Source organism: Telopea speciosissima, chromosome 7, assembly GCF_018873765.1.
Source record: "Telopea speciosissima isolate NSW1024214 ecotype Mountain lineage chromosome 7, Tspe_v1, whole genome shotgun sequence".
In the NCBI taxonomy this organism is placed as follows: domain Eukaryota; kingdom Viridiplantae; phylum Streptophyta; class Magnoliopsida; order Proteales; family Proteaceae; genus Telopea; species Telopea speciosissima.
In genome coordinates, this window is record NC_057922.1 from 21,026,909 (window position 1) to 21,053,449 (window position 26,541).

Here is a 26,541-nt window from a genome sequence, read left to right on the forward strand (position 1 = left end):
TTCTGGGTCGATTTGGTATTCTCAGATCATAAAAATAGTTGTATTTATCAGAATGTGAAATTTACCTAGAATGCATAAAAATCACAGCCTAAATTAAGGTGGCGATTGGTATGTGTTCTTGGAATGCATTTTAAGTCTATTTTGCATTATTGACCAAGAGTGGCATTCCAGGAATGCATATTAAACGCAACTTAAAGAGTGTCCATGGCTGGAAGGCCAACTTCCGCGTGATGAGTTCTTTTGAGGTAGCTTTCTTTGAATGCTTCTGAACAGCAATGCAGCATGCCATAGCTCATTGGGCTGTGACTAGCCTCCTGTTTGGGTGTCTTGTGAGGTAGCTTAATACATTGGCCACACGTCTCAGGTATGTATCGGTGCGACGTATATCAAAATTGGCCATGTCGATAGAAGTGATGCATAAAAATCTGGGGTAGTGTTTCTTATGGTGAGAGTGGTTCCTGCACATGGAACGCTTGGAAACATCAACAGGGACAGTCCATCATTTAGCATTTCAAAGGGGTGGGGTGGTCATTTCAGCTCTTCTTGAGTCCAGCGTAAGCATCCCCCACCTTCAAATCATTTTTCTTAAAATTGAGTTTCCTGGAAGAGCATCGTGAGACCCTAAAGAGGTTTGTAAACCCTAGGATTGGTATTTGTTTAGTCATTCAGATAGTTACTCGTGTTTTTTTAGCCATGCATCACACACCTCATGTGGATCTAGCTTTCAACAGCGTAGAACACGTTATGAGAGATGTTGAAGGGGGCGGTTGCTCCGTTATATGCTTGTTAATGGGGCAAGTATGTTTCTTATTGTGGTTCACCTTCATATTTTTCGTGGTCTATATCATGCGAGTTATAGCAGTCTTAGGGAATTTGTTTGGTGTCTCGGAGTTGTAATCTTCCTATTAATGATTGTAACAGCTTTTACAGGATACGTATCACCTGAACCGTCCTCTATGGGTTTGTAAACCCTAGCAATGGCTTCTGTGGAGTGACCCCTGCACTTAGACATATGGCAATGACTGCCCCTGCATGGGGGTGGGGCGGTCATTTCGCCTCTTCTTGTGTCTAGTTATAGGTTCTACATTCCCGCCCCCCTCCCTCCCCCTCGAAAACCATTTTTCTTAAATCGAGTTATTGCCCCTTTATGGGGTGGAACGGTCATTTCCCCTCTTCTTGTGTCTAGGCATAAGCTTCACGTTCCTATCCCCCCCCCCCCCCTCCAAAACCATTTTTCTTAAAATCGAGTTTTCCTTCATGGGTAGTGATTGTGATCCCATTCACTGTGGGGCGGGAGGGTGGGGAAGGGCAGGCATCAAGAGGATATTTTGGGAACATATTAAATTCCTATAGGGGTTTGTGAATCGTAGGATGGTGAGTAAACCATCCTCAATGGGTGGAGGAAAATTTTCTTCAAATATTTATGTAAACGTTACAATAAAGGTGATATGCTCGATGATGTCAAAATTCAAAACTCTCAATTTTTGAAAGAATTGTCTTGTTATGATTTTTTTTTTTTAGGGTCAAAATGTAAATGAATATTTACTCCACAAAAACGACTTAAGAGGAAGTGGGGAAAATGATTTCTTGTGGAGGAGTGTAGGCCTTGCCCCCAAACACAGAGGGGTCGAATTTGGGAAATGATTGCCCCGCCCCCATGAAAGGCAGAAATGTGCACCCTACTGATGCTTCCACTCGTGCTTCCATTAGCTCCTCTGTAGCTCCTCTGTGCATATGGATCATGCTCCTCCATGGAGAACTCTTCCCCTTGAATCAGTCTTTTTTTAAATAAAAATGTTCTTGTTTAATTGTTGTTTGTTAGTTATTATTGATATTGTACTTGCCAGTGAAATTGCCGCAAAGAGAGATAATCTAACATTGATCGTATACAATTATTTATCACTTGTTTGAGGAATTGTTCCTTTTGGGGGAGCGTGGCCCCTATGCGCTTGTGCGTGCAGAAGCATCAGGCATATGTAAATCCGGTTTCGACATTAGAGTGGAGTACTGTCTCTCTATATAAGTCCACCATTGGCCTTAATAATTTGATGCATAAATGATTATATCTTTAATTACTATATAAGATCAGTTCTTGCTTGTGCCTTTAGACATTTTTTTTTTTTTTTTGGATTTTGAAATTAATGTGATATCTATATAAGTTCATGGTAAGCAGTAAGAATATATTTACTTGTCATACAAATAATATCATGTGCTTATTTGACATTCCTACAAAAGTCCAATTTTGTCCTTAACAGTCTTGTTATTGAATATGTCTCATGTGTGTGTATGTTATGTTGTCTTTGTCAAGATCAAAGGGTGAGAAAAGTGCTTAATATGCGTCATCCTCTCTTTTCCCCTTTCGAAAAGACCCCCTTGCCCTCCTATGTCAAGCCCTGAACCCAAACATTAAATTGGAAGATCTCAAGCTGCTCAAAAGATTGTCATGGATTGAGAGTCAAGCCATCCATGGGAATTTAAGCAACTTGAGCCAAGACACGAAGATTTATTTTGGTTTGCTTGAATATATCTTAGATATTGTTTTTCATCTTATAATATCTAGATGATCCTATGATGTAATGATCTTAAGTGCTCGAGTTCAATTAATCACCTATGGACTTAATCTAAAAAACTTAAGATAGGTGGTTCATAGTGTAGACTGACCAAGTCAAAATGGACCTAAATGATTATCTATCATGAACCTTGAACTTAGCCCTCTAGTAACCAGAATGCATGAGAGCCTACCAGAAATTATGTCCAAGTGATGTATTTTAAATTGTGAATAAATCCATTGACAACACTGGTAATCGAACAAGCAACCGACCAATTCTTAGTGGAGTGGACGACTGGTGAACTTCATAGTAGACGGTACATGATCCATTGGTTACCATGAGCACCTTATGCAGACGAACGATAGTTTGATTGATTGGACAATTGATCAAAGTCAGAGAGGTATTATTCGAAGTCTACACGTGAGTCTAAAACATTGATTCATTTGACATCATAATGGCTAGTTTTTTTTAACTGTTGGAATCTAATCTACAAATAGTAGAATAGCCTGAATTTCAAAAAGAGACTTGTGGGTAAATATATGAATACCCTTATCGATCTACAAATGTGAAAATTTTCACTGCTTATGTGTTTCAATTTGCAAATCTGATGAACTACTAAGAAAAGAGGTTAAGAATCAAAAGAGCTAAACTTGCAAATCTAATCAGTCATTGAGCTTGAGCTACTGAGCAAAGGGGATCAACATATATATAAAAACTTGCAAATATGCTTGTAAAGAGTTAACTTGTGTTTTATCCTTTGAGCCATTGTGAATCACTTTTAAGTGATTGTGTGGTGAAGAGTATTGATGCTCTGAACTTGGGTAAGGTGTTTCACCTACCTTGCAAGGAGAGTGTGGTTGGGTGCTTTCCTTACCCTGCAAGGAGAGTATGTATAGGTGCTCCTCCGACTTTTATAAGGAGATTGTGATCTCGAGAAAATCAGAGTGGTTGAGTGTCTCTCCTACTCTGCGAGAAGTGTTTGCGAGTGTTTCTCATACCCTTTAAGGAGATTGATTTAGTGGAATTCCAAGCTGTCTGAGGACTTAAGAATGGATATAAGACGGTATTAATGCCATGCTGAACTACTATAAATCTTATGTGTATTGTCTCTCTTTCTCGCTTTATTACAATTGTTTATTTTATTGTGTTTAACTAACATCAACTGAAGATTTGAGACAGCTAATTGCAGAGGATTTCAAAAGAAATTTCGAAGTTAAAATTTTATTCCGCACTTCCTAATTTACCCCTCTTCAGTTTGCCTATACGGTCCTACACCATCCCATGTTGCCTTTAATTGTCAAGTATGTTGAAGCTTTTCCATTTTCTTTCAAATAAAGCTACTTTACATAACTAGTTAAAATGGAAAAGAAGAGAAGTTTGTTTTTGTGGGGGGTTTTTTATTCTTGGTAAAAAGAAAGGCGTACCCAGTGCACAAGGCTCCTGCTGCGGGGTCTACAAAGAGATTGTTTCCAGACTTGAACTTGGTCACAATGGAGAAACTTTAATCTTTCTGATAAAAAAGTGAATTAAGACAAATTTAGGGGGCACACAGAAGTTTACCCATTACCTTTCCATCTTTCTTTCTTTCTACAGCCTTCTTCCTCTTTTGTTATTTGCGTGTTTGAATCATGTGCAAGAAGTTTCCTCCTCTACCTACAAAAGCAATGCTGCCACTATATCTCATCAGGTAATGCTCCCTATTCTTGGTCATAATTTCCTTGGGTCTTGGTCTTGCTTTCACTGTAGATGAACCTCCTTCAGATTAAGACGGTGTCCATCCCTTGGCCAAGGATCAGAGCTTTCTATGGGAATCCCCTCCCCTTAAAACTGGCACAGGTCAACTCTATAATGGATGACCTGTTTCAACCATGGTTGGAAAACTAGTTTTTTTGGACTCAGACTTGCCCATTTCAAAACCTAGTGATTTCAGAGAGTCAATCCTGATCAGGGCAAGTTATGATTTATTATCATTTTTTCTAATATTTTCCTTCTCTTTCTTCGGGTGAAGATGAACTAAGACTATTGTTGCTTCACAGATGAAGAGAAAAAAGGAACTACTAATGAAGACAACGAACAAAATTTCCAAAGTTTTTGTATAGTTGGAGACTAAACTTATAGGGAACCCAATTAAAAAAAAAATCAGACTTAGACAAAAACACAAAAATACCAAATCATTGAAAACTCAAATTAACTCAGACCTGTTCTGGTCATTTCTTAAACCTGGACAAGTCTTCATAACTCCTGACCAGGCTTCATGTTTATTTTACTCAACTTGGGTGACTCGCCATAAGAAAAACCTGGTTTTCGAAGAAGTCTCAAGAAAGTTTGGGGAATCTATGGTGATCAATGTAAGTAGGGGATTTACAACACTCGTCAGCGCGTTATAAACTGCCCAACGAAAGAGATCTCTTGTCCACAACTGCTTGTTTCTGGTCTTGTTCCTCTTAGCTTCTTTTACTTTACCCATGGTAAACACTCTATAATACGTGTTCCATCACCGTTCTTCTAGTTGGAGTGGAAGTGATGTCCGGGTCTGATTTCTCATCAGACGAAAGCCAATTCCACAAGAAACTTTTTACCCCCCAAAAAAAAAAAATCCCCAAGCAGCCAGCTACCACCACTTACAAGAACAAGAAACTCTTTGACCATACAGCATAAATCCGACGGTCCCCGTTGCCTTTGAAGAGCATTGTGCCCCTCTGGGCTATTGGATCTACTATTTCTTGCTGCAATTCTTTGGACAGATGACCAAAAATGTACCTGCTTGACCATTGCTACGGCTTCTGGTAAACAACTATTTCTTGCTACTGTCATGCCGTATTCTTCGTGTTGCTGAGGTTGAATGATCTTTTTTCTATTAACGGGCTTCAACCAAATGTCAGCGGTCCTCTTTGGTTGCTAGCAAGCGAATCACGCAAAACTCCCGGATCAGAGTTGGTTGTGAACTGCTCAGAGTTAAGTGGTTTTTGTTTATCATATTTGGTATTTCACTGTTCTTTAGAGTAGCACAAACCCATTAAGTGGAATTCAAGATAATCTTAAATAAGTGAGGTGGAATGCAAAATGACCCTACACGCTCTACGCCTCTACCTAATTTTCTCTGACAGTAATAAAGCATAGGGGCACACTATGCTTGTGCCAGTAGGGTTTTGTCTCATTGATTGGCAGCATGTGGGACTTCAGTTCATCTATTCCACCAGAAGCAAACTTACCCTCTGACACACATGGTCTGTGACCCTGAAATGGGTTCCTTCCTTTGTGATGGTTGTACGTAATTCAAATGGAGAGATCATGGTTGCGAAATCTGAAGTGATTAATTTCAAGGAGATAGAAGTGGATGAGGAGGCTTTGGCTATTTTGGGTGTTGGGTTGGGTGGTGGCGCGCTGGATCATATCATCAATGAGTCGGATAACAAAGGCGTAGTCTCCTACATCAATGAGCCTACATCTTTGATTCCCCTCCATCTTCGGGCGCTGATAAAGGATATAAAGCACCTCACGTCCTATTTACTGTCTCCTGTACTTTCCACTATGCTCCTAGAGAGTCCAATGTTTTGGCAAACTCTTTAGTCAGGAAGGCTTTGTCGTTAGAATGTACGTTAGAATGTACGACATTATGGCCACAATCCACTGCGTGTCCATTACATTCTAATGAATAAATTCCAGTTTACCTAAAAAAAGATAGTATCCAATAATTACTGATCACATGAAACCACCGTTTTATTCAAAGGAAGGTTTTGGATACAGCTCTACCTTTTCAATTTTCATGCTAAGAAACAACAAATACTCCAACCTCAGAGAGGAATAGGCTTAATATAGAAACTGTCATCCAATATCTGTAACCTAGGATGACAAACCAATTCCAACATTAACTTGACATACTTATTCCTCAAAAAATCAGTACAATTTCATTTATAGAAAAGGAATGTATGAGAATAAGGTAAACTAGTCCTGCAGATAAGATTGCACTACTGATTCAGAACTTTCAGCAAGCGACTAACATACTACATTTGAAGATAGAAGAAAATTAAACAACCAATGGATTAAACATTGGGGAGTTTAACTAAGGTGTTCCGAAGGTCTAAACATCGGGGAATTAACTAAGGTGCTCCATTACACTTAAAAATTAAAATGTAGGAGAGATCTAAAATTTAAACAAGGGGCAGAAACAGTATGGCAAAGACGAAACACTGGGTTTTATACAAGAACTAGCAATTGAACTAAGGCCAAGTTTGGATAGGATTCTTGGATGAGATTTGGGGTGGGTTTTAAAGACATTTTAGAATCCATATTCTCACTTGTCTCAAGGAATTTACACAAACGTCGCATATCCTGGGGTTTGCAAATAATCCTCTAGAATTGGTGAGAACCTAAGAATCCCCATTTTTACCAGATTCCAGAATCAGGGTTATTCCCATGTCAAATTCCAGAAGTTAGGAGAAAAAGATGGACTAGGTCCAGCCAAATGGTTTGCGCACAAGAATCCCCATCTTCAACAGACCAACACAATTCAGATTCTTATTCAATAATCAAAATTGTAATTGATGTTTGCATTTTGCAAGAGACACTAAAAATAAAGCAAGAGATCAAAACCCCTGTCAAGCTCGAAGAACTTATTGGACTGCTATATAATTCAAAACCCCACTCTAAAACATATAGCCCATTATTATGAATATATAATAAAAGAACTGCTAGTCAACTGATATGTCTCTCCATACTAGGGCATGCTGTGACACCAAAATAAATATAATTGGTTTATTTCTTCTATTAAAAAATAGATAAGATCTGCAATTATCAGAAAACAGGAAAAAAATAAGTGGAGAAAATAGATGGCTACTTATTTCGGCCAAGGGTTTGACTGCGGGAAGCACCAGCTCCAATATAATTCAGGATCTCATCCAATATGAAACATTGTCTCCCATTCTTGGAGTCCTTACATATAGTCTAGTAACTAATTAATAAAAGAACAAATACTCTTCAGCCTATATATACCTATATGAATGCTTGTCCTGACCACCCAAAATAAGAAGCTAGACTGATCCTTCCTTTTCCATTTACGGTTGCCTTAGGAATAGGAATCAACAAATGGTTAGTTCTAAGCATTCATTAGCTTCTTCATAAAAAATAAATACAAAGCAAACTACGAACGACACAAATGACTACTAATCTCCAAATCTCAATCCTGGGTTTGAACACTTGCATGAAACCTTTACACTTTTTAAGAAGATCCAACTCTCAGAGGTAGCATATATAGGGCAGACAAGTTCACTTAACAAGAAGCAGGAGCCAAATAATAAACTCAATACCTTCCCACACAATTTAGATTAATTGCAGGGAATCCATTTGATTTCTACTTGTTCATATCTGATTGTCTATCCACCGCAACATAGTTGCATGCCATAACAGGACAAACAAGCAGCAAAGAGGACTTATATGTGGTCATAACAACATTCAAGTGCCATACAAAATCCTCACAGCAGTAGTAGAATAAGCATCTGCGGCACATGCCGCACATCTAACATCCAAGAGAGCATTACAAGTGACAGTACAAAACAGGTTAACCCTTATTTTGTAAAAAATAAAAAAAAAAGTTGAGTTTAGAAGATTAAGGCACAAGAAATATAATCCAAAACATTTACATAAGGAGAGCAGTAGCACCAATGACAGTTGATCACCTATACCATTAAGTATATGCCAAGACGTTAAACCACTTTCACTTCACCAAGCATATTTACTCATATCACTTGGATATGATAAGTGGATTATGACTGCACAACAACCAAAGTAAAGAACACAAAACTCTAAAACACAAGAAGCCTAATAATCAAAAGGCCATCCAGAGTAACTAATCTGGTGATTATCTTCACGAACGGCTGCTGAGCTGCTTCCACTTGATTCAGTACGTTGCGAGTTTGAGTTTGAGTTTGAGTTTGACGAGCGGAAAGGCCACAAGAAGGAGAATGGGTTGCGCCTTCCCTGATTATCCCCATTACTCTCCCTCCCGCTGGAGTTACCACCACCACTGCTACTTCTGTTGCTAGCCCCAGAACCACTTGATCCTTGTGGTGGCATTTCATGGCGGCAGACAGGGCAGGAATTGTGCTGAACCAACCATGGGATAATGCAATCCGAGTGGTATATGTGGTTACATGGCATCTGCCGCACTTCAGAGCCCAACTCAAATCTATCTTTACAAACAGGGCAGTGAGAATCAGTGCGCAGATGCCTCTGCGTAATCTTTACTGTTGGCATGGCATCAATTGAAGACCGAGATGCTGGGGGCGGTCCATGCCTATCATTCCGAGTGAGCTGTTCTATCAGTTCATCCAGTCCGGGACCAAGAAAGTAATCACCAACGTTAGCTCGCCTCAAGCCAACTCCTGGACCCCCATTGAAAAGCACTTCAATCCCACCATTTTCAGACATCCTGACAGGAACTTGGCCACGGAATATCAGCCAAGGACCAGCACCATACCCAGCGCCTAATCCTGCCAAACCATGATCTGGACCAATACCAGACCTCCCTCTGAGGTCAAAGTCACGGTTTCTGCGACCCATTCGTTGCCTCATCAGAGCAGAAAAAGCCTCCATTATCCCAAATCTGTTGTCATGATCATCATCATCCAGTCCAAGGAAATCAAAAGGACCAATCCCATCAAGCTCTTGCACAAAGCCGCCTTCACAATAAGGGCAAACTGCATCTCGCCCTCGGAGTTGCACAGGCCGCCTGCATCTGTGACACCAATGTGTGTTCCTACTGCTCGACATTTTCCCTTCTCACTCCACTCGGATCTCTCAAACAAAACCCCTAATCAGATGCTCCCAATTCCTTACTTTTCTTGCAAATCCTCTCAAAAGCTACCAATTCAACAAAATACAACAAAAAAAACAACAACAACAATAATTAAACTAAATCAAGTAATTGATGCACACGAGAAAACAAAAAATCAGAATTGAAATTTGAAAAAGGAAAAATAATCAAAACAAGAGATGAAGTTCAAACGATAAAAACATACATGCAAGAACCAAGAACCTTTGATCTGTAGATGAAGGCTACAAAACTATAAAAAAAAAAAATTTAAAAATTAATCGACAAGTTACAGAAACAAAACTTTTCGAAGAAATTTACAGTGAATACTTTGCACCAAAACAGAATTACAGAGAAAGGATGTAGAAACAAACCCTGAAAGATCAGAATTTTGAGGCCGAGATGCTTCCATTATCGCCAAGCAAGACCTACAGAGCGAGCGAGAGAGAGAGAGGGGTGACGTCGAAACCCTTGAAATGAAGGGTTTAGACTAAAGATAATAAAAGGATGAGGACACAATGATACAATGTGTCGGTCTTACTGAAGATTAATATCTTTGGGAGTGCGTTTTACGCATAGGATTTATTTTAGTCATGTGACACATGGATGACGTTTCTGGAATCTGAAGGACCAAAGTCTTGCTATGACACACTGTAAGCAAGGTGTACAAACCTCATATGGTAATTGAGCGTATGACTATAGATGAACCGGAAAAGGACCCAATTCTGGTTCTTTGTGGGTTTTCATTGGTTTCAAGGAAAAATTGGTTCAAATCGGGAAAAAACTGGTCCAATTGAACATAGAGGTATTGAAGATGTGGGTTAGGGTGGCACCCTACTACCCTAGTGTGGGTCTCATGTAGCGGTGTAAGTCTCCCTTGACGAGGGCCTGGGAGATTGAGCAGAGCACTGCAAAGTGGGTTCTATTCATGAGTGTAGTTGTGTGGGGGATTGGGCTCCTTTTCTTGGACGGCATCATCTAATGAGGCATTCAATGGTTGGGTTGTGTTGCACACATCCTGATGGTTGATTGGACACACGTCGGGATGTGTGCAGCACAGCCCAACCGTCAGATGCCTCATTTGGCACTCATTGGGCGATGCCTTCCAAGGGTAGGAGTTGAATCCCAACTGTGAGTCCTTCCTGTGATGGTGACAGGGTTCGAGTAGGGGAGTTTCGGTCTTTGGACTTATAAGTGGAAAGGTTTTCTCCCTTTAATAAATGCATCTTTTGGGATGGTTGGATCAGATTGTAACAATCACAAAAAGAATGATGGATCACATATAGTCTAGATTCCGTGTATGTCAAATTCGGAGCTAAATTTGATCTAGTCCAATTAAATACCCAATTGTTCTCCTAGCAAAGGGCGAAATACCGTACCTAAGGATAAAAGTTTTGTATATGGGGGCGTGTACCACTCACCCCAAGCCATAGAGGTGGGCAAAATGACCCACCAACTACATTCCCCCACAGAGGCGTTGGGCTCCTCTATAGCGTGACATGGTGTGTAGCGCACATCCAATGGCCCACAGCATTTGGGCACGCAGCCCAACACCCCATCTATATGTTGGGCTATGTGCCCCAGCACTACAGGCCATCGGATGATGCGCTACACACCATGTCGTGCTACAAAGGATCCAAATCCCCCACAGAGATCACCAACCCTATACGTATATATTCAAGATGTAGGATTGGTCTAAGTTGTCCAAATCAGTCCCGAATTAATGGAGATCAGCTGGAAAAAAAAAAAAAATAAACATTTTAACCCTTGTTTAAATACTAGAACAGTCTGATCCAGATCGATTGATCCAATTTTTCAAACCCTGGATATACCATAACATTAGTGTCGTTATTAAACATTCCTTCAATGATGGAACCCATCTTGAAGTTATTACTCCTAAGGATTTCATCATTTCAAGTGGAATTTGGTTATTTATAGTGTATGATGATCCGTGTTAAGCATTTATGATTGAATGATTAAAGCGCCCAACTTATAATTAGTAAATTTAAAAATTCAATTCTTGTTGGAGGATGATATATTTATACCGTAGCATAAAGAACAAACAAAATTAAAGCAATGGGACGAACAAGCAACTCAATTAATGGTCCGCAATCAACTCATAGGAAAGAAAGTTGGATTTATGGATAGAACAAAAAAACACTTTAACCCTTGTTTCTGTTCTAGATCAGTTTGATCCAGATCAGTTGATATGATCCGATTTTTCGAACCTAATATATACCATAACATTAGGGTATCTATTAAACATTTCTTCAAGGATGGGATCCATCTAGGAGTTATTTCTCATAAGGATTTTATCATTTTCAAGTGGAATTTGATTATTTATAATGTAGGATGACCCTTATTAAGCATTTATCACTGCAGAATTAAAGTGCGCAACTTATAATTAGCAAATCCGTAAATTCAACTCTTGTTGGACAATGATATATTTATAGCAAAACATACGAACAAATAAAAATAAAGCATTGGGTCTAATAAGCAGCTCAATTAATAGTCCGAGATCAACTGATAGAAAAGAAAGTGGATTTATGGATAGAATCAAATATGCAGTATTTATCGACAAAGTTATTCAACTATTGCGGTACAATTAATTTAACTCGAATTGGAGATCAAACAATATAATTCTATTGTTGGGTCAAGATCAACTAAGGCAGAAATAAAGCATGGCCTAGAACAAGCAACTCAATTGTCCATGTCGTGTTCCAATTGTTGGGGATCTTTCTCAACTACAAGTGTAGGTCAACTTACTCAAAGCTCTGAATGTCAAGGTTTTGGTCAACAAAATTTAATGGAAAAGAGTGTAAGGATAAAAATTATGTCCTTTTTTAATAGTTGGGAAAAAATTTGATGGACTATGAGTCTATGATCCTAACAAATAATGGTTTTTTGTTGGTGAAGATGTAAGAAATTGGCCCAAACACCTAAAATAGAGCTTAAACCAAAATTGAACCAAATTAAACCGAACCAAGTCAGTTTAGGTTTTATTTTGATAATTTGCTTATATTCTCCATATTCTCGATTCGATTTGATTTCTATATTTTGTACTTCGAACCAAATCGAACCGATTGACACCCTTAATAGAAATACAATTTGTTTGCTCCCATCTTAGAAATGTTTTTTTTCTTTTTTAATCCCATAAAGAGAATTTAGGTCATTCTCCCCAAAACTATGAACTTCTTCTTAGGAATGACTACTTGTAGTATGGAAATTGTTGAAGAAAGAAAACTAGGACAAAGTAAGGAATCGTTGTCCCCTCCAATTCGCTGCCCCCTCCAATTCGTCTAATTCCTCACATGGGGGTGGAAATGACCAACCTCTCCTCTGCTCGAAAACACTGCCCAAGGTGGGGTCCACTCCCCCCTATTAGAGGTATTGGAGGAATTGGAGATGCCCGTGAATTGGAGGTGATAATTATTCAAAAGTAAGTCCCTTCCAAAGTGGGCCAAAAACCCAATTATCATAATGTAGGGCAAGAAGGAGTCATTGCTTTATGAGACATTATTTGATCAGAGAGGCTTTATTTCTTTATAGATATTACTGGTCAAGTAAGAACTTTTTTCTCAAATGAACAAGAAAGATCAAGTTTTTCTCTCTTTTACAATTTCTATCCGAAAATATAAAAAAGAACAGAAAAGAAAAGAAAGACCATTTCTTATTCTTCAAGAAGACAAGAACTACTCCCCAGCCATAGTTGTTCCTCTCTATCTATACTTCATGAGACCTACCTTCATCTTCTAAAATGATAACTTCTTCATCAACATAGCCATTATTGTACCAGATCATTACAGGGAGATGAAACTGATCAGGGTTTTCTGTTTTAAATATGAAAAAGAAAAGAATAGATGTGAAGAACAGTAAAGTAATGGAGAAAAGGGTAACTGGGAAAACTCTTGAGCTTGACTCAATGAGCAACCAATTAAGGAGAGACAACAAGGAAGAATAAAAAATGATTAGCTTCTTCATGGCTCTCTCAGTTTGAGGCTTCTAAAATCTAAAATTTGTTTGGAGAACAATAGTACCCCCTTTTTATAGATAAATATCAAATCAATTACTACAATATTATTTTTTTTTTCAATATTTACTCCAAATCGTTTGTATCAGGAACATCTTAATTGAGCTTTAATGGCATATCAACATCTTAGGATTTTGTACTTTTGAAAGGTTATAAGGGTTTCTGTGGATACTTGTGTACATGGCTGATTTCTTAGGGAATGGATCATCTGCATGTACATGTGCGAGGCAATCACTTGTCCTTTTTGTTTCCATAAATACGTCTCCTTCTCTTATAAATGGCAAGAATGAGACAGATGGTTATCTCTCAGAGGGACTCAACTCGATATCTTATGGATGAATCTATAAAAATCTAAGAGAATAAAATGGGTGGGGTGCATTGTACCAAGAAATTATAGACAGGGGGGGATGTATTTGATCCACAAAAGAAGTTGTAATTGAGTATTTTCTAGTTTCTACCTAAGGAGATTTTAGTTGATTCTTTTCCTATTACAGAGATCTTTGGTGATTTTTTAAAGATATTATTATGGCTCTTTAAGAGATGCTAGCGCCTTATGTCCTTTCATACTCTCTCTCTTCTCTGACACTTTGCATCCTTATGATCCTCCCTTGCCCACAAAATAAATACGTACAGTCTCCATTTCTTATGGTCTCGGATATGATGCTTAGAAATCATCTCAGCGATCCAAAAACGTTTACCTTTACTAACCTGGGCAAATCATCTGGGAATGTATATTGCATTATTCATATGTAGAGGGGCATGCATGTCAGAGAGGAGAAAGAATGTGAGAAGGTGCATGATACCTAGTCCAGATCAGGTTCTCATATGAAAACCATTCTCGTGTGCCTTTAGGTGCACAGATGGAATCCAAGAGTGAGTGGATTCTGTGCTTAAGAGTGTACGAGAATGGTTCTCATACGAGAACCTGATCCAGCCTCCATGATACCAACAACATGACCATCATTTTTTTAAAACTTTTATTTCTTCGCCATCATAAGCTTCATTAACGAGATTATCAACGGCTCGTTTCTCTCACGAAAAGAGTGAGTAATCACAAAGCTGTCCTCTCTCCCCAACAAAAGAAGCTCCCTCCAAACACCGCCAAGATGGCTTAACTTCCTGATAGATCATCCCACATGCATCAAAGAATGTAACTTAAAAATATCATTGACATAAAATAAAATAGAAATTTTTCTGCCACCCAAGGTGAAGAGAAAATCTCTCCATATAAGGTTTTTTTTTTTTTTGGGTAAACCCTCCCAGTAAGATGACTCGACGTTATGATTGGACTCCTCAAATAGTAATGTCATTCATTACTAACTTTTGCCCTCAATTTATTAAGTTTTTGAAATATCTAAGTCCAATCAGAGGGTTAGATACCATTTATTAAGAGGTTCTCTTTTCACCATGGGTGAAGAAAAACTCGTTCTTAAAATAAAAGCTTTACAATATTGTAAGCCATCAATTGAAGCCCTAATCTCTACCACGATATAAAATCGAATTACCTCTCGCTCATCACCATCTATATTTATTTTAACAAAATTTATGGGAGGACTAACCCTTTTAGTTACATTGAAGACAACATCTTCGAGTTCAGGTCATTTGTATGTATGTACGTGCATGCACAGTCAGGTGCCAATATCTATCTCACCTACTGCCATATAAAAGGTTAGGAGACGCATGACCGTACATGCAACATGCAACATACATGCAACAAGCAATTAATCTAATCGTTGTTTATGGTAGCGATCATTTTTTTTTAATAAGTATCTACTATTTCCTATTCTATGGGGGAGGAGAGAAGATGAGAACCACAAAGCTTGAACCCAAGATCTCCTGATAGGGTGGGCTTTTACGCTCCACACTTCTACTAATTGCAGTAGGTAGTTGTTCTTAAGACCGTTGTTGAAAGCCATCATGTTTAATCAAAGTATCAATCGTATGATAACTAATTAATGGGTTTGAAATTTGGAATAAGTGGATTTGTACACAAAAACTACAGATATATTGCCCTTTTTTGGTCTCGTATTGTTCGCAATTGGTGCATTGGTCTTTGCAGCATTAATGATTTTTGCTGGTTGGTTTCATTCTCATAAAGCTGCTCCAAAATTGGCTTGGTTCCAAGATGTAGAATCAATGTTGAATCACCACTTAGCGGGGTTATTAGGACTTGGGTCTCTTTCTTAGGCGGGACACCAAGTACATGTACCTTTACCAATCAACCAATTTCTAGACACCAAGCAAATTTAAATGTTTAAAACACAGTACAGTTCGCTTTCTATTTTTTGCCATTAACTATGGTCTCAACATCTTCCACCTTCTGAAATGACAAAGAACAAAGTCAGTAGCTAGGAATCACAATCGTCAACATTTGGACTAACTACAAGGATATGATGGATTGGACGGAGCAAAACAAGGAATACCAGTTGTCATGGGAACTTTTCACTATTTTATAAAATATTTCTATTTAAACTAAATAATTTGGTTCGGTTCAGTTTGATTCGATTCGATTCGATTCGATTCTGTAAATATGATGAAACTGGATAGAGAGCTTGGGTGGGTGTGGCTCACAAGCTTGCAAACAATGCTAGAAACAATGCTAGAGTAGCTAAGCATAGGGGAAAATATTAACTGTGGATTTAAAAACAATTTTTATTACTAAAACTTTTTTTTTTTTTTCACCAAAAATATTCCTAAAGGTTAAACAAACTTGTTAACCTGCCATAGCAACTTTTTAATTTAAAAAAAAATCTGAGGTAAGGCTATACCTTTTGTCATATTATGCAAGTGGTAGATAAAGGAAGCAACCCTTAGCCCACCCACCATATTTGAAAAGCCTTTAATCCCACATTAAGACATTGACAAATGTGTAATTTTATGGGCTGTACTACACATAATAACAAAGAATATCATTTCATAGCTAAGCCGAATATCCAGCTCATGTATAGATCATCCACCTGAAGTTTCCTATTCATAACCCCTTCCATCCATGGCACCCAAATTTGCTTAGATGTTCTCCTATGAAGACTTAGAACATATTTAAAAAAAAAGGAAGAAAGAAATCTACCTGGTTGCGTGTAACGGTGCGCAGACATAGAGTCGAGTAAAATGATCGCTGCAACTCTGGTTACTTTTATCTAAATTTACATGTTGACCTTAAAGATTATTTTTAAAAAAAAAAAAACTACGTAGTGTAAATTCGTCTTAAAGCTATAAATAATAGAATGCGGGAGCTTATTCAATTAGGGAAAGAACCAAAATAGTAAATATAGTAACGAGAACGAACCAACTTAATAGGGAAGGAACCGATTCGACAGAACATTTAAGTGGTTTAGTTTAGCTCTCTCTTCTTGGGGGCCATCCCACCAACTTGATCACCTTTGTGAGAGTATGCCTTTTGCGAATAACACAGACGCAGAAGCTCAATAAACGTGACAGGGCTGCTCATGTTTCTACAACATCGGTGGAGGAAAGGAGACGAGTAGTCATTTCTAGACAAGCAGCAAGTGAAGTGACTTTATGAGCCATTACTTCTGGATCTGCTGATGAGAGAAGGCCAAGATACTTGGATTTTTTACCTTTTAGCAAACATTCTATTCATTTTAATCAACTTAATCATACATGTTTGTCGTAGATGTTAATCCGAGTTAGTTATTTATATAGATGATTTTATTTTTATTTGATTTTTATTCTACTATGATTTTGATAGTTAGGACATCCTCAATAATAATTCGACAAAAAATAAACTTGTCATTTGCAAATAAAAGGTGATAGATTTCAAGAGATCTTAGAGCTACTTTGACATCTTTGAACATCTTTATATAACAGTAAGAAATTTAGAGTGAGCCTCTATTGCAGTAATAAATATAGAAGGACTCAAAAGACAATTATGTCTAATACCCCCTAAAACGTTGAAAATGACTAAGGGTGTGGCGGTCATTTTGCGCACCCCTGTGTCAAGGCGTAGGGGCGGCGTGGCTGACACGAAAGGGTGTTCTTTCTCCCTATTTTTTTTGGGAAAAAGAACACCTAGCCATGTGGAGGGCCCAAACAAAACCCCCTGAAATGATCATCCTGCTTCTTACAAAATAAAAAATCGCTCTACTTAATGCCCTTGTGCGTCTCCTCATTGGCCCCACGTTGGTGCATTCTTCCCATTTTTTTATTATGAGAAAAATTTTCTGCCACCCATGGAAGAGGTTTAACCCACCATCCTAGGGTCTTAATTACAACTTCCATATAATTAAGCTAGTGATACCCATTGGTGAAGGAATTCCTCTTTCATCGTTGATGAAGAGAAACAATTATTTTTTGCCTATTCCCTTCTTGTCAATCAAACACACCAAAAACTTGCCAACCCATCTAAATCAAGGCTTTAGTAACAACCCATCTAAATCAAGGCTTTAGTAATTGGTATTGGTCTCTACCAATATCTAGTCTCGATTGGCTCTGTTCTCATTAAAAAAAATTTAGTTTTTTCCCATTGTACCCTTATCCATATCGGTGGATCCATATCGATCCACCGATATGGGATCAGTTAGGGAGATCGATACCGACTCCTCAAACCATGATCTAGATTATGGCATGCAGCAGTGTCAATTGGAAATGGAACAAGTTTTTTTTTTTCTTTTTCGAAATTTTAGTTAGATGGGGCGTAATCCACCCCATAAACTTTGTTTACTCTCAATAGCCAGCCTTCTCAATCTCTAAAATAGCATCCTACTACCTGAGGCTCCCACAAGTACAGAGTCTGGGAGGGGCAAATATACACAGCCTTATTATCTACTTTTTAGTAAAGGATGTTTTCAAGTTTCGAACCTGCAAGGCTCGCCCACAAGACTGATTTACGCTTTTGAAGAAGGCTGCTCCAAAATCTTTATTGAATCATATAACAAGACGCTGGTCAACTACATCAACCTCCCTTCCCTCGCCCCTCCTTATGAGTTATCTGGAGTTATTCATGATATCAAAACTCTTGCAAATCAGTTTACCGAATGTATATTTGCTCATATTTCTAGGGAGGCAAATTATATTGCCCACTCCCTAGCCATAAAAGCCTCGTCTTTGACAAAACAGCATGGTCAAATTCCATTCCTTGGCTCCATGATCTTTATAATCTGAAAACCTTGAGCTCAGCTTATCATCCTTCTCAATAAATTTTATCCTTGCAAAAAAAAAAAAATTTATAAAACCCCTCATCCATTTCCTAACTCAGCTCCAAGGCTGCCTACAGTAAAGGATCTGGATTTTGTGTCTTCCAAGAATGCTCGAGATTCTTTCAGTCAGGAGAGATTGCCCACTCCCTAACTAGAAAAGCCTTGTCTTTGACAAGTAAGACAGCATGGTCAAATTTCATTCCTTGGCTCCATGATCTTTGTAATCTGGAAACCTTGAGCTCAACTTATCATCCTTCTCAATAAATTTTATCCTTGCAAAAAAAAAAAAAATTTATAAAACCCGTCAGCCATTTCCTAACTCAGCTCCAAGGCTGCCTACAGTAAAGGATCTGGATTTCTGTCTTCCAGGGATGCTCGAGATTCTTCCAGTCAAGAGAGATCCTTTTCTTGCATCTCTTGTCATGGTCTTAGTGCTATAAGTAAAAGAGTCCGAGAAAAATTAAAAAACAAATAAATAAATTAGTACGAAGTTTTCCTTCAGCCACGGTCAAGGGATCATACAACAATGGACGGGATTGAAAATCCCTTCCAGTTTTGTTGCACTTCTCTTGTCATGGTCTTAGCTGGACGACTGGAATGCTGGAGGTGTCGACGGCCAACAGAAAAAGAAAAAAAAAACACAAATGGGAGATTTACAACTGAACAGGGAAGAGGATTAAAAATTTATAACGTAGGCTTATGTTTCAAATTTTTTCCTTATCTTTTCTATACATACCAAACACTATGAAAAACGTTTTTTTTTCCCTTTTTTATTCACTTCTTTAGTTTTCTATCCAACCAAACACAGCCTTAGGATTTTCTTATTGCCACCTCTTAAGGCGTTGAGAATTTGTAACTTTTTTTTGGTAATGTAATAATTGCATTAATTAAAGGAGATCACAGGATACAGCGCTCACAAGCCAAATAGTGGTTTTTAGCCCAAATTATAATGACATAAATGACAAATCACTAACTTTTTTTTTCTACGTAGAACTTTCAAATTATTGTAAAAATCCTTTTTCTTATTTCCCTTGGTTTACATAGGACAAAGCATCGATTTGGGTTGGCAATGTAATTGAGATTTCTCCCCAATGTATAGATCGAAGAGGGTAGGGGAAACTGGGTCTAAATATGGGATGAGAAGCTCTTACAACCGTGGGCGAAATTTGGACCAATTTTTTTTTTGGTAAAAAATTTGGACCAATACAACATGAAAGAAAAGGAAATCTTCATAAACAACCAATAATGGCTTAAATCAGATGAAATATTTACTTGTTGCCACAGGATAACAAGCCGAAACTACTGTTTATGTTGGCTATAACACTCAACAATTTAAAAGGGGTATTTAGATCACAACAGATAAATAGAGACGCTAAATCCCTAAAATTGCAAGAAAGAAAAATTAAACTGAAAGCAGCGAAAACAAAAATAACTAACCCCTACGAATACAATAACCATTTCGCCTCAGATTTTGTTGAAGGCAACAATGTCACAGCTCTGTACGTACTCATTAATGGGCTCAGCCGTGAGATGATCCTCAACGAGGTCGTCCACTGAGACAAGGTCATCAACGATGGTCATCATGATCTGCAATTTCTTTATCCCATACCCGACAGCCACCAGTTTTGCTGAAACACACACAACATAATGCAAGTAATTTAAATCTCTTCTCGCTTCAGGATCCACCAGATGAATAAGAGAGAAAAATATAAAAAAACATAAATATATATATCGTACATGCTCCCCAGAAAAGACCTTCCTTCTGAACACTACGAACAGCCTCCTCCAGCTTCTTCATGTCAGTCTCGTCATCCCAAGGTTTCACATCCAGAAGAACAGAAGACTTCCCACCTAGTAAGGTAAAAATTGAAAAGAGGAATGGAGGAAGAAATTTGTTATTACTTAATAGTTACAATTCACAGTAATAAAAGGCCAATAAATGTAGGAAAACAGTAAACAACCCCCCCCCCCCAAAGGAGGACATATGCCCTGTGACGATACGGCATTTTGAAGGCCTTTCTTCTTTTTACATTTTTTTGGGGGGGTAGGGGCAGTGGGAGGGGGCAAAAGACCATCCGAAAACTTCTTCGTTGGACATGAAGAACACAATAACTTTCACTCAAACAAACAGTGAACTGATCTAATTCACAAGAAACCCCTGAATCACTAAAACCCCTAACATTTTAAACATCAGATGGTTACTACTTACAGGCAGGAATAATTGAAAAGCTCTAATGGGCACTAGAGAATAGGAACAAATTGTGACAAAAACTTGGATTGCTAACAGAAGGTCAAAAACATTCCATTATCATTTTCAACTTGCATATACAGCATTAAAACTCCTTGTTGGGATGACAAGGTAGAATATACAGAGTAACCCGATTTAGAGACCTATTAAGTGATGATCTGATAATAATGTCCAACCGGTCCAAGATGTCACAAATCACATGTTTACTCCCCTGACTGGAAACAACACGTCAATAAATAACTTCAAGCAATCAATTTTATTCTACACAAAGTGATGAAACTGAAGAAAACTTACTCTCTTTCTTCTTTGTAGATGCTTTAGTAGTCTCTCTCGCCTCTGCCGCCTTTTTGTCCTCCTCTGTCTCATCACCAAAGAGATCTAAATCATCGTCATCATCTCCTTCTGCAGCATCCTAGAAATTCGAGAATGGTTTCAGATGAAAAGATAGGATACTTCCCAACCAGGCAGAACAACCAGAGAATCAAAGCCAGGCCAACTCTAGAACTACAATCATGCCCAAGTAGTTTTCTCATCCATACATTTAACATCAATAACTGACGCAAGGTTACTCAATCATTACCCAGTCATTCCTTCTAAATTTTATTCATTTGGTTAGGAGGTGAGCTACTAGTTATCAGTTCCAATGTCAACAAAACCGTAACAATAATGCTTGATACCATATGAGCTCCCCAAAAGATCGAGGTAATGATACAGGTGTCATTGACTGTGCATAAAACTACAAGGTGATTTTGGAGGCACCAATACATGGGATAGATCAAGAGCCTCTGACTAAGGATTGAGTTCCTCTCCAGGGATCCGAACGCCCAATGAGTGCCCAAGGGGAATCAAGCCGTTGGGCAGTGCCACACACATCCCGATAGTCTGTGGGCAGCACAGCCCAGCCTTTGGATGCCCCGCTGGGCACTGGTCTCCCTGGAGAAGAGTGGGATCCTCTGACTAAAGACTAACCCTTTGGATCAGTCACTTTATTACCTAAAGTCTCGCATGAATTCAATAAAATAGAGCCAACAGACCAGGATGTCTCCATACCATGTGGAACTAAATAGTAAGCACAAGTCCCAAGACAGGTGTGCGGTTGGTACCCTCTATAGTAAATTGGAACGCAAAGAAAAATTCCCTTTTGCTGAATAAGGTTTATTAGGCACAGAGGAAAAGTACACACAAACAAAAATTCCCAAGCAAGAAGGAAAATTCAAAAAACGAAAAAGACATAATAAGACTACAAGATCGGACCATAACATAAATCTCAACCTTCCAACCTTAATTTCACAAAAACTATCTAAAGTACGATTTGCAAAGGAGAATAGACACTACGAAAGAGAAAGATGTGTTTAAGTGTGAGTGTGTGTGTATTTGTATGCAAAGACCTCAATAAAGATGTGTATTCATCAGAATTCAACCATTAACTTGAACAAATACGTGCTATATCACCATTTCTAGAAGTGACAAGGTGACAAAATGTTCTAGTGGACGTGCTTAAACACACCTTTTTAGGATCCTCAGCTGGGGCAGCTTGGCCACCTGTTCTCACTCCAGCAGCTTTGCCAGGGAACCTATAACAAGAGTATAAAGAAATAGCATTAAAAGAGGGAAATTATAGAATGATGAACGTACCAAAAAGAACCAGGATTATACATGTAATTTCAAAAACTGAAACGGATGCCATATTCATACATTGTATCCCCCTTTCATGCAGGGGCCTAGCAGTTATAACTTTTACACTCTCTAATGATCCATGGAAGATTTTTCATATCTCCAACATCTTAGAAGGGTTTGCATCATCGCATGGACCCTAAAACAAAAGTGTCAGGAATATTCCAATTCTTTCATTTATTTAATAAATATTCTGGAGTCATTAAGTTCTTTATGATTTATGAAGTCTCCTTTTTTAATATTTAGGTTAAAAAATCTAGTCCAAATCTAAAACATATCTATCTTGAGTGAGTCATAAATCTTTATGATTTATGAAGTCGTTTTTCCTTTTTAATAATTTTCATTCCAAAGATCAAATCCTGATCTATTAAATTTCTATTTCAAGTTAAACTCAAAGTTGAGCACACAAAGGTTATTCAAACATTCAGTTTATGCAGTGGTCAGGATAACAACTCTGAACAAAGGACTCGATCTAAAACAATCATATCAGTGACTTCAACAAAGATGATGGTCAGGTTTAAAACCTAGGGATTTGAAGATCAGTATTGAGGCACTCACTTTTGCTTTTGCGCAAGTGCATAACCAAGAGGGGCCAGCCAAACCAAGAAACAAGAAGTGACCCAGTGAAAAGTACCAATAAGTAAAGCTCTTGAAGTTTTTGAGACCTTTTACCCCCAATTTTTTTTGTTACATATTCCAACCCACTCAATATTTTGGGTCCAAAAGGTCCTCCATGGAAGATTCTGTTACCATGTCATAATATTATTCCGGATCAGTGCCTCTAGTGAAATCAATTCGCTAATTTTACCCCTTTGATTTGGCTTTATAATTCAAATTTTACCCTCTCCTGTACTCATTTATAATGGGATCAGCACTTGCAACTTTTTTATTGCCTAAAATTTCTAGTTAGAATGGTGAGGGGTAAAATTAAAGTTAAAAGAATATGTAAACAAATAAGTGTAAAATAGCCAACGACTTCCAAGCACCAACTTGAAACAAAATGATATGGTGTTCAAGTTCTACTTCTTCAAGTAAGAATTGGGTATTTAATTGTTCTCTCTTTTATTATTGATTAGATATTACTTTTTTACTTAGAAAAAAGAAAATGATTTGAACCTATTCAGTGTGATAGTTAATACTCAAAAGTTATCCAAAGAGAGATGTAAGACGGTCATTTTGACCATCAAATTTCAGTTAAGCAATAAAGTCTCTTCTACTCAGGCATGTGGATTCAATGTGTTGGATGGATTTCCACCTAGAAATGATAAAGAGTATATCCCCTTCACACATTAGATGGATTTCTACTCGTATGGTAACCCTCGATTATTGCCCCAAAAAAAAGCAACTGAAAAAACTAGAAATGTGTTGAAAATTGGAACTACTGGCTGAAGTAAATTCTGTGAGGTTGTGTCGGATGTAAATGGATATCCAAAAATCTGAATCCAATCCGTATCCGTATCCGTTTAGGGACATCCGTATTTGTTTAGAGATATCTGGAAAAAAAAATCCAAATACTCTGATAAAAATCCATCCAAATACTTAATAATAAAAAACTAAGTAAATAATGACCTTGAGGGTTTTTGAAGATATGACATGTTCTAGAATATGAGGAAAATAGAATCATGATCTAAGAGATATGGATTGAGAGTGAACTGTATCTGTTACAGGGAGGAAGGTCCGGGTTACACAAGGTAGAGATGTAAACAGATGGTCGAAAATCCGAATTCGATCCGTATCCGAATCCGTTTAGAGGTATCCGTATTCGGCTAGGGAATATCCGGATCCGATCACATCTGATCCATATCCAAGCCGAATCCATTCCATTTACATCCCTAGTTGAGTGGACCATTTACTATGGTTTACCAAAGGACAAATGACACACAACGTGTCACCATGCAACTACGCATACAAAATTACAATCTGACATCTACTACATAAAGATTTACCCGGAAAACAGAAGAAAATAAAATTTATGGCACAAAAACAATCAAAATGAGCACAATGGCAATAGATTAAACACTAAATTATTAAAAAAGTCCCAACCACAAACAAAAATAACAAAAAATTCCATTGAAAAAATATAATCATAGATCTACCAGATAGTTGCATGCCGACGATAGCTCTGACCATAACATTCCAGTAACTGTGATACTGAAATCTAATTGCAAGTTTTTGATACTTTCCTGATTCTGATATTAACTGAATAGCTCACTCTACCAATAGATATCAGAATCGGGAAAACAAACAAAAGCACAGCATAGCCAATTGCAAGAAGAGGAACCAAATTAAAAATTAAGATAAGTTCAGAAAACGGAAAAAATCTATTACAATCGTCACTTAAACTAAGATCCACAATCAGACACACAAACCTTGCGGCTAGATGGGATGAAACACAGTGGTACCAGCGACTAGCATTTGGGAACGCATCCCCGGGTTTCCCTAAAACAGCCGCAAAAACCTTGATGTCATCTCTAGTGAGTTGATCTCTGAAAAACCAGCAATATGCCATGATAAACAATATTCAGAATCTGCATTTAGACTGCTATCAATAGATCAACTGACTACAAAAAACAGCAAATTCACGATGAATCTCGTAGAAGAAATACTCAACAAAGAAATTGCGTTACGATTTTTAATCAACAATACTTTGCATTTTAGCAGGAAACAACGTAACACTAGGAACAGATGAGACACAAGAACAGAACTTTATTGTGCTTTAAGAGGTACATAAAAGAATTACCTAGAGATGTAGGTTTTCCCGGAGAGATAGTCCTCCAAGGATTTGAGACCAGCTTCGGTGTGGAGATCGGAGAACGAGACGGCCATTGCAGAGCAGAGAGGCAGAAACCCTAACAGAAGTTAGAAAACCCTATGAACGTAAAGAGGATGGTCAGTAAAGGAAACAATGATATTTATAGCAAACACTAGATATTGGTGAGTTATCGCTTCACAAATCAGACTCCCAAGCCCTAGATGGTGATTATGTTAAAAATATCGTTCCGTACCCAAAGGCCGCCGCCCCGGCCCCTAATTGTGAAAATCAGAAGCTGTATTCCAAGGTGGAGGGATATCTTTGGATACGATGGAATATTTATGTAGGGGCGGGGGAAGAGAATTAAAAAATGGGCGAAAAAAGGTATTACTTCGATAGGTCCTCCGCTAGGACATCGAAAAAAAATAATAATTACTATCACTTCTGTATATTCAATCTATATTTACTCAAACTCCGTATCTTGAATTTCTTTTCTCATTCTCCCAAAAAAGCAAAGGTTCACCACCTCTTCTCCTTTGATGTTTTAAAATCCCCAACTTACATGAGCCGATCCTAATTCCTACCCCTATCGCTCTTTGGTCATGGCAGGCTCCCACCTTTATCTATGGTGGGGAGCTTGCCATGACCAAAGGGCAACCCCCCTCTGCCATTTGTGGCATGGTAAAAGAATTGGTCAATGTCCTAATGCTCCTCTCTGACCTCCCCATACCCACCCACCCCCCACCTTCTTCCCCAACCCTACCTTACCTTCAAAAATCCTAATTTTCTGATCACTTTATGCAAAACACCCCCTTGTCTTGCTTTAAAGTTAATTACTGATCACTGATAAAGAATAGAAGAATAAGATTGGTAGAGAAAGAGAAGGGCTTACGTCCAAATGTTTAGGATTTTGTTGTGCCAAGAGAAAGTGCAGAGAATGGCATCCTTGATGAACCATCATGACCTGTAATAATTAAGAATGAAATTGTTGTCCGTATGATAATTAGGTTTGGTTTCATATTTCACCAATCTACACTTGAATCTCTTCTTCCTTTTGAATAAATTCCCTGTTTACCAAAAAAAAAAAAAAAAAACTCTTATTCCTCTCCTTTAGCTTGCATAAATGGCTAGATTTGAGCCAAAGCCACAAAAATATGGGTGGCTGATGAAATGAAAGGATGTATTTATTTGTTAATGTGAAATATAGATTGATTCAAAATAACACAAATCCAACTTGATCATAGTTACAAAGACCGAAAGATATTCATTTATAGAAAAATAAAGATTGATTTTTATGCTATGAAAATTGATCAATGAACTAAGG

At 38.0% G+C, this 26,541-nt stretch overlaps 2 protein-coding genes and 1 long non-coding RNA gene across 3 annotated transcripts; 1 reads left to right on the plus strand and 2 right to left on the minus strand.

Annotated features, from left to right (window-relative positions):
- The first annotated feature begins 42 nt into the window (after nucleotides 1-42).
- Nucleotides 43-17,017, plus strand: LOC122667936. Its single transcript, XR_006333878.1, has 3 exons — nucleotides 43-54; nucleotides 3,012-3,023; nucleotides 16,912-17,017. It is a non-coding gene; the product is annotated as an uncharacterized LOC122667936 (long non-coding RNA).
- On the minus strand, nucleotides 8,126-9,839 carry LOC122667932 (probable E3 ubiquitin-protein ligase RHC1A). Its single transcript, XM_043864421.1, has 2 exons — nucleotides 9,732-9,839; nucleotides 8,126-9,407 (listed from the first exon to the last, which is right to left on the minus strand). The coding sequence occupies exon 2, from the start codon at nucleotides 9,315-9,317 to the stop codon at nucleotides 8,367-8,369; it is 951 nt and encodes a 316-aa protein (XP_043720356.1). The 5' UTR covers nucleotides 9,318-9,407; nucleotides 9,732-9,839; the 3' UTR covers nucleotides 8,126-8,366.
- A 2,737-nt stretch (nucleotides 17,018-19,754) lies between the features above and the next one.
- LOC122667934 (elongation factor 1-beta 1-like) lies at nucleotides 19,755-25,338 on the minus strand. The gene is made up of 6 exons (XM_043864424.1): nucleotides 25,206-25,338; nucleotides 24,835-24,951; nucleotides 22,299-22,365; nucleotides 21,086-21,203; nucleotides 20,281-20,394; nucleotides 19,755-20,171 (listed from the first exon to the last, which is right to left on the minus strand). The coding sequence occupies exons 1-6, from the start codon at nucleotides 25,289-25,291 to the stop codon at nucleotides 20,008-20,010; spliced, it is 666 nt and encodes a 221-aa protein (XP_043720359.1). The 5' UTR covers nucleotides 25,292-25,338; the 3' UTR covers nucleotides 19,755-20,007.
- Nucleotides 25,339-26,541: the final 1,203 nt, after the last annotated feature.

What these genes read in the sequence shown, in the direction of transcription:
- LOC122667932 (XM_043864421.1), bottom strand. Translation starts at nt 9,317, where the DNA reads ATGTCGAGCAGTAGGAACACACATTGGTGTCACAGATGCAGGCGGCCT.
- LOC122667934 (XM_043864424.1), bottom strand. Translation starts at nt 25,291, where the DNA reads ATGGCCGTCTCGTTCTCCGATCTCCACACCGAAGCTGGTCTCAAATCC. An exon ending in CAGCTGAGGATCCTAAAAAG is followed by an intron (nt 21,204 to 22,298) that starts GTGTGTTTAAGC and finishes TCGAATTTCTAG; the next exon opens with GATGCTGCAGAAGGAGATGA. An exon ending in AGGTCTTTTCTGGGGAGCAT is followed by an intron (nt 20,172 to 20,280) that starts GTACGATATATA and finishes TGTGTGTTTCAG; the next exon opens with CAAAACTGGTGGCTGTCGGG.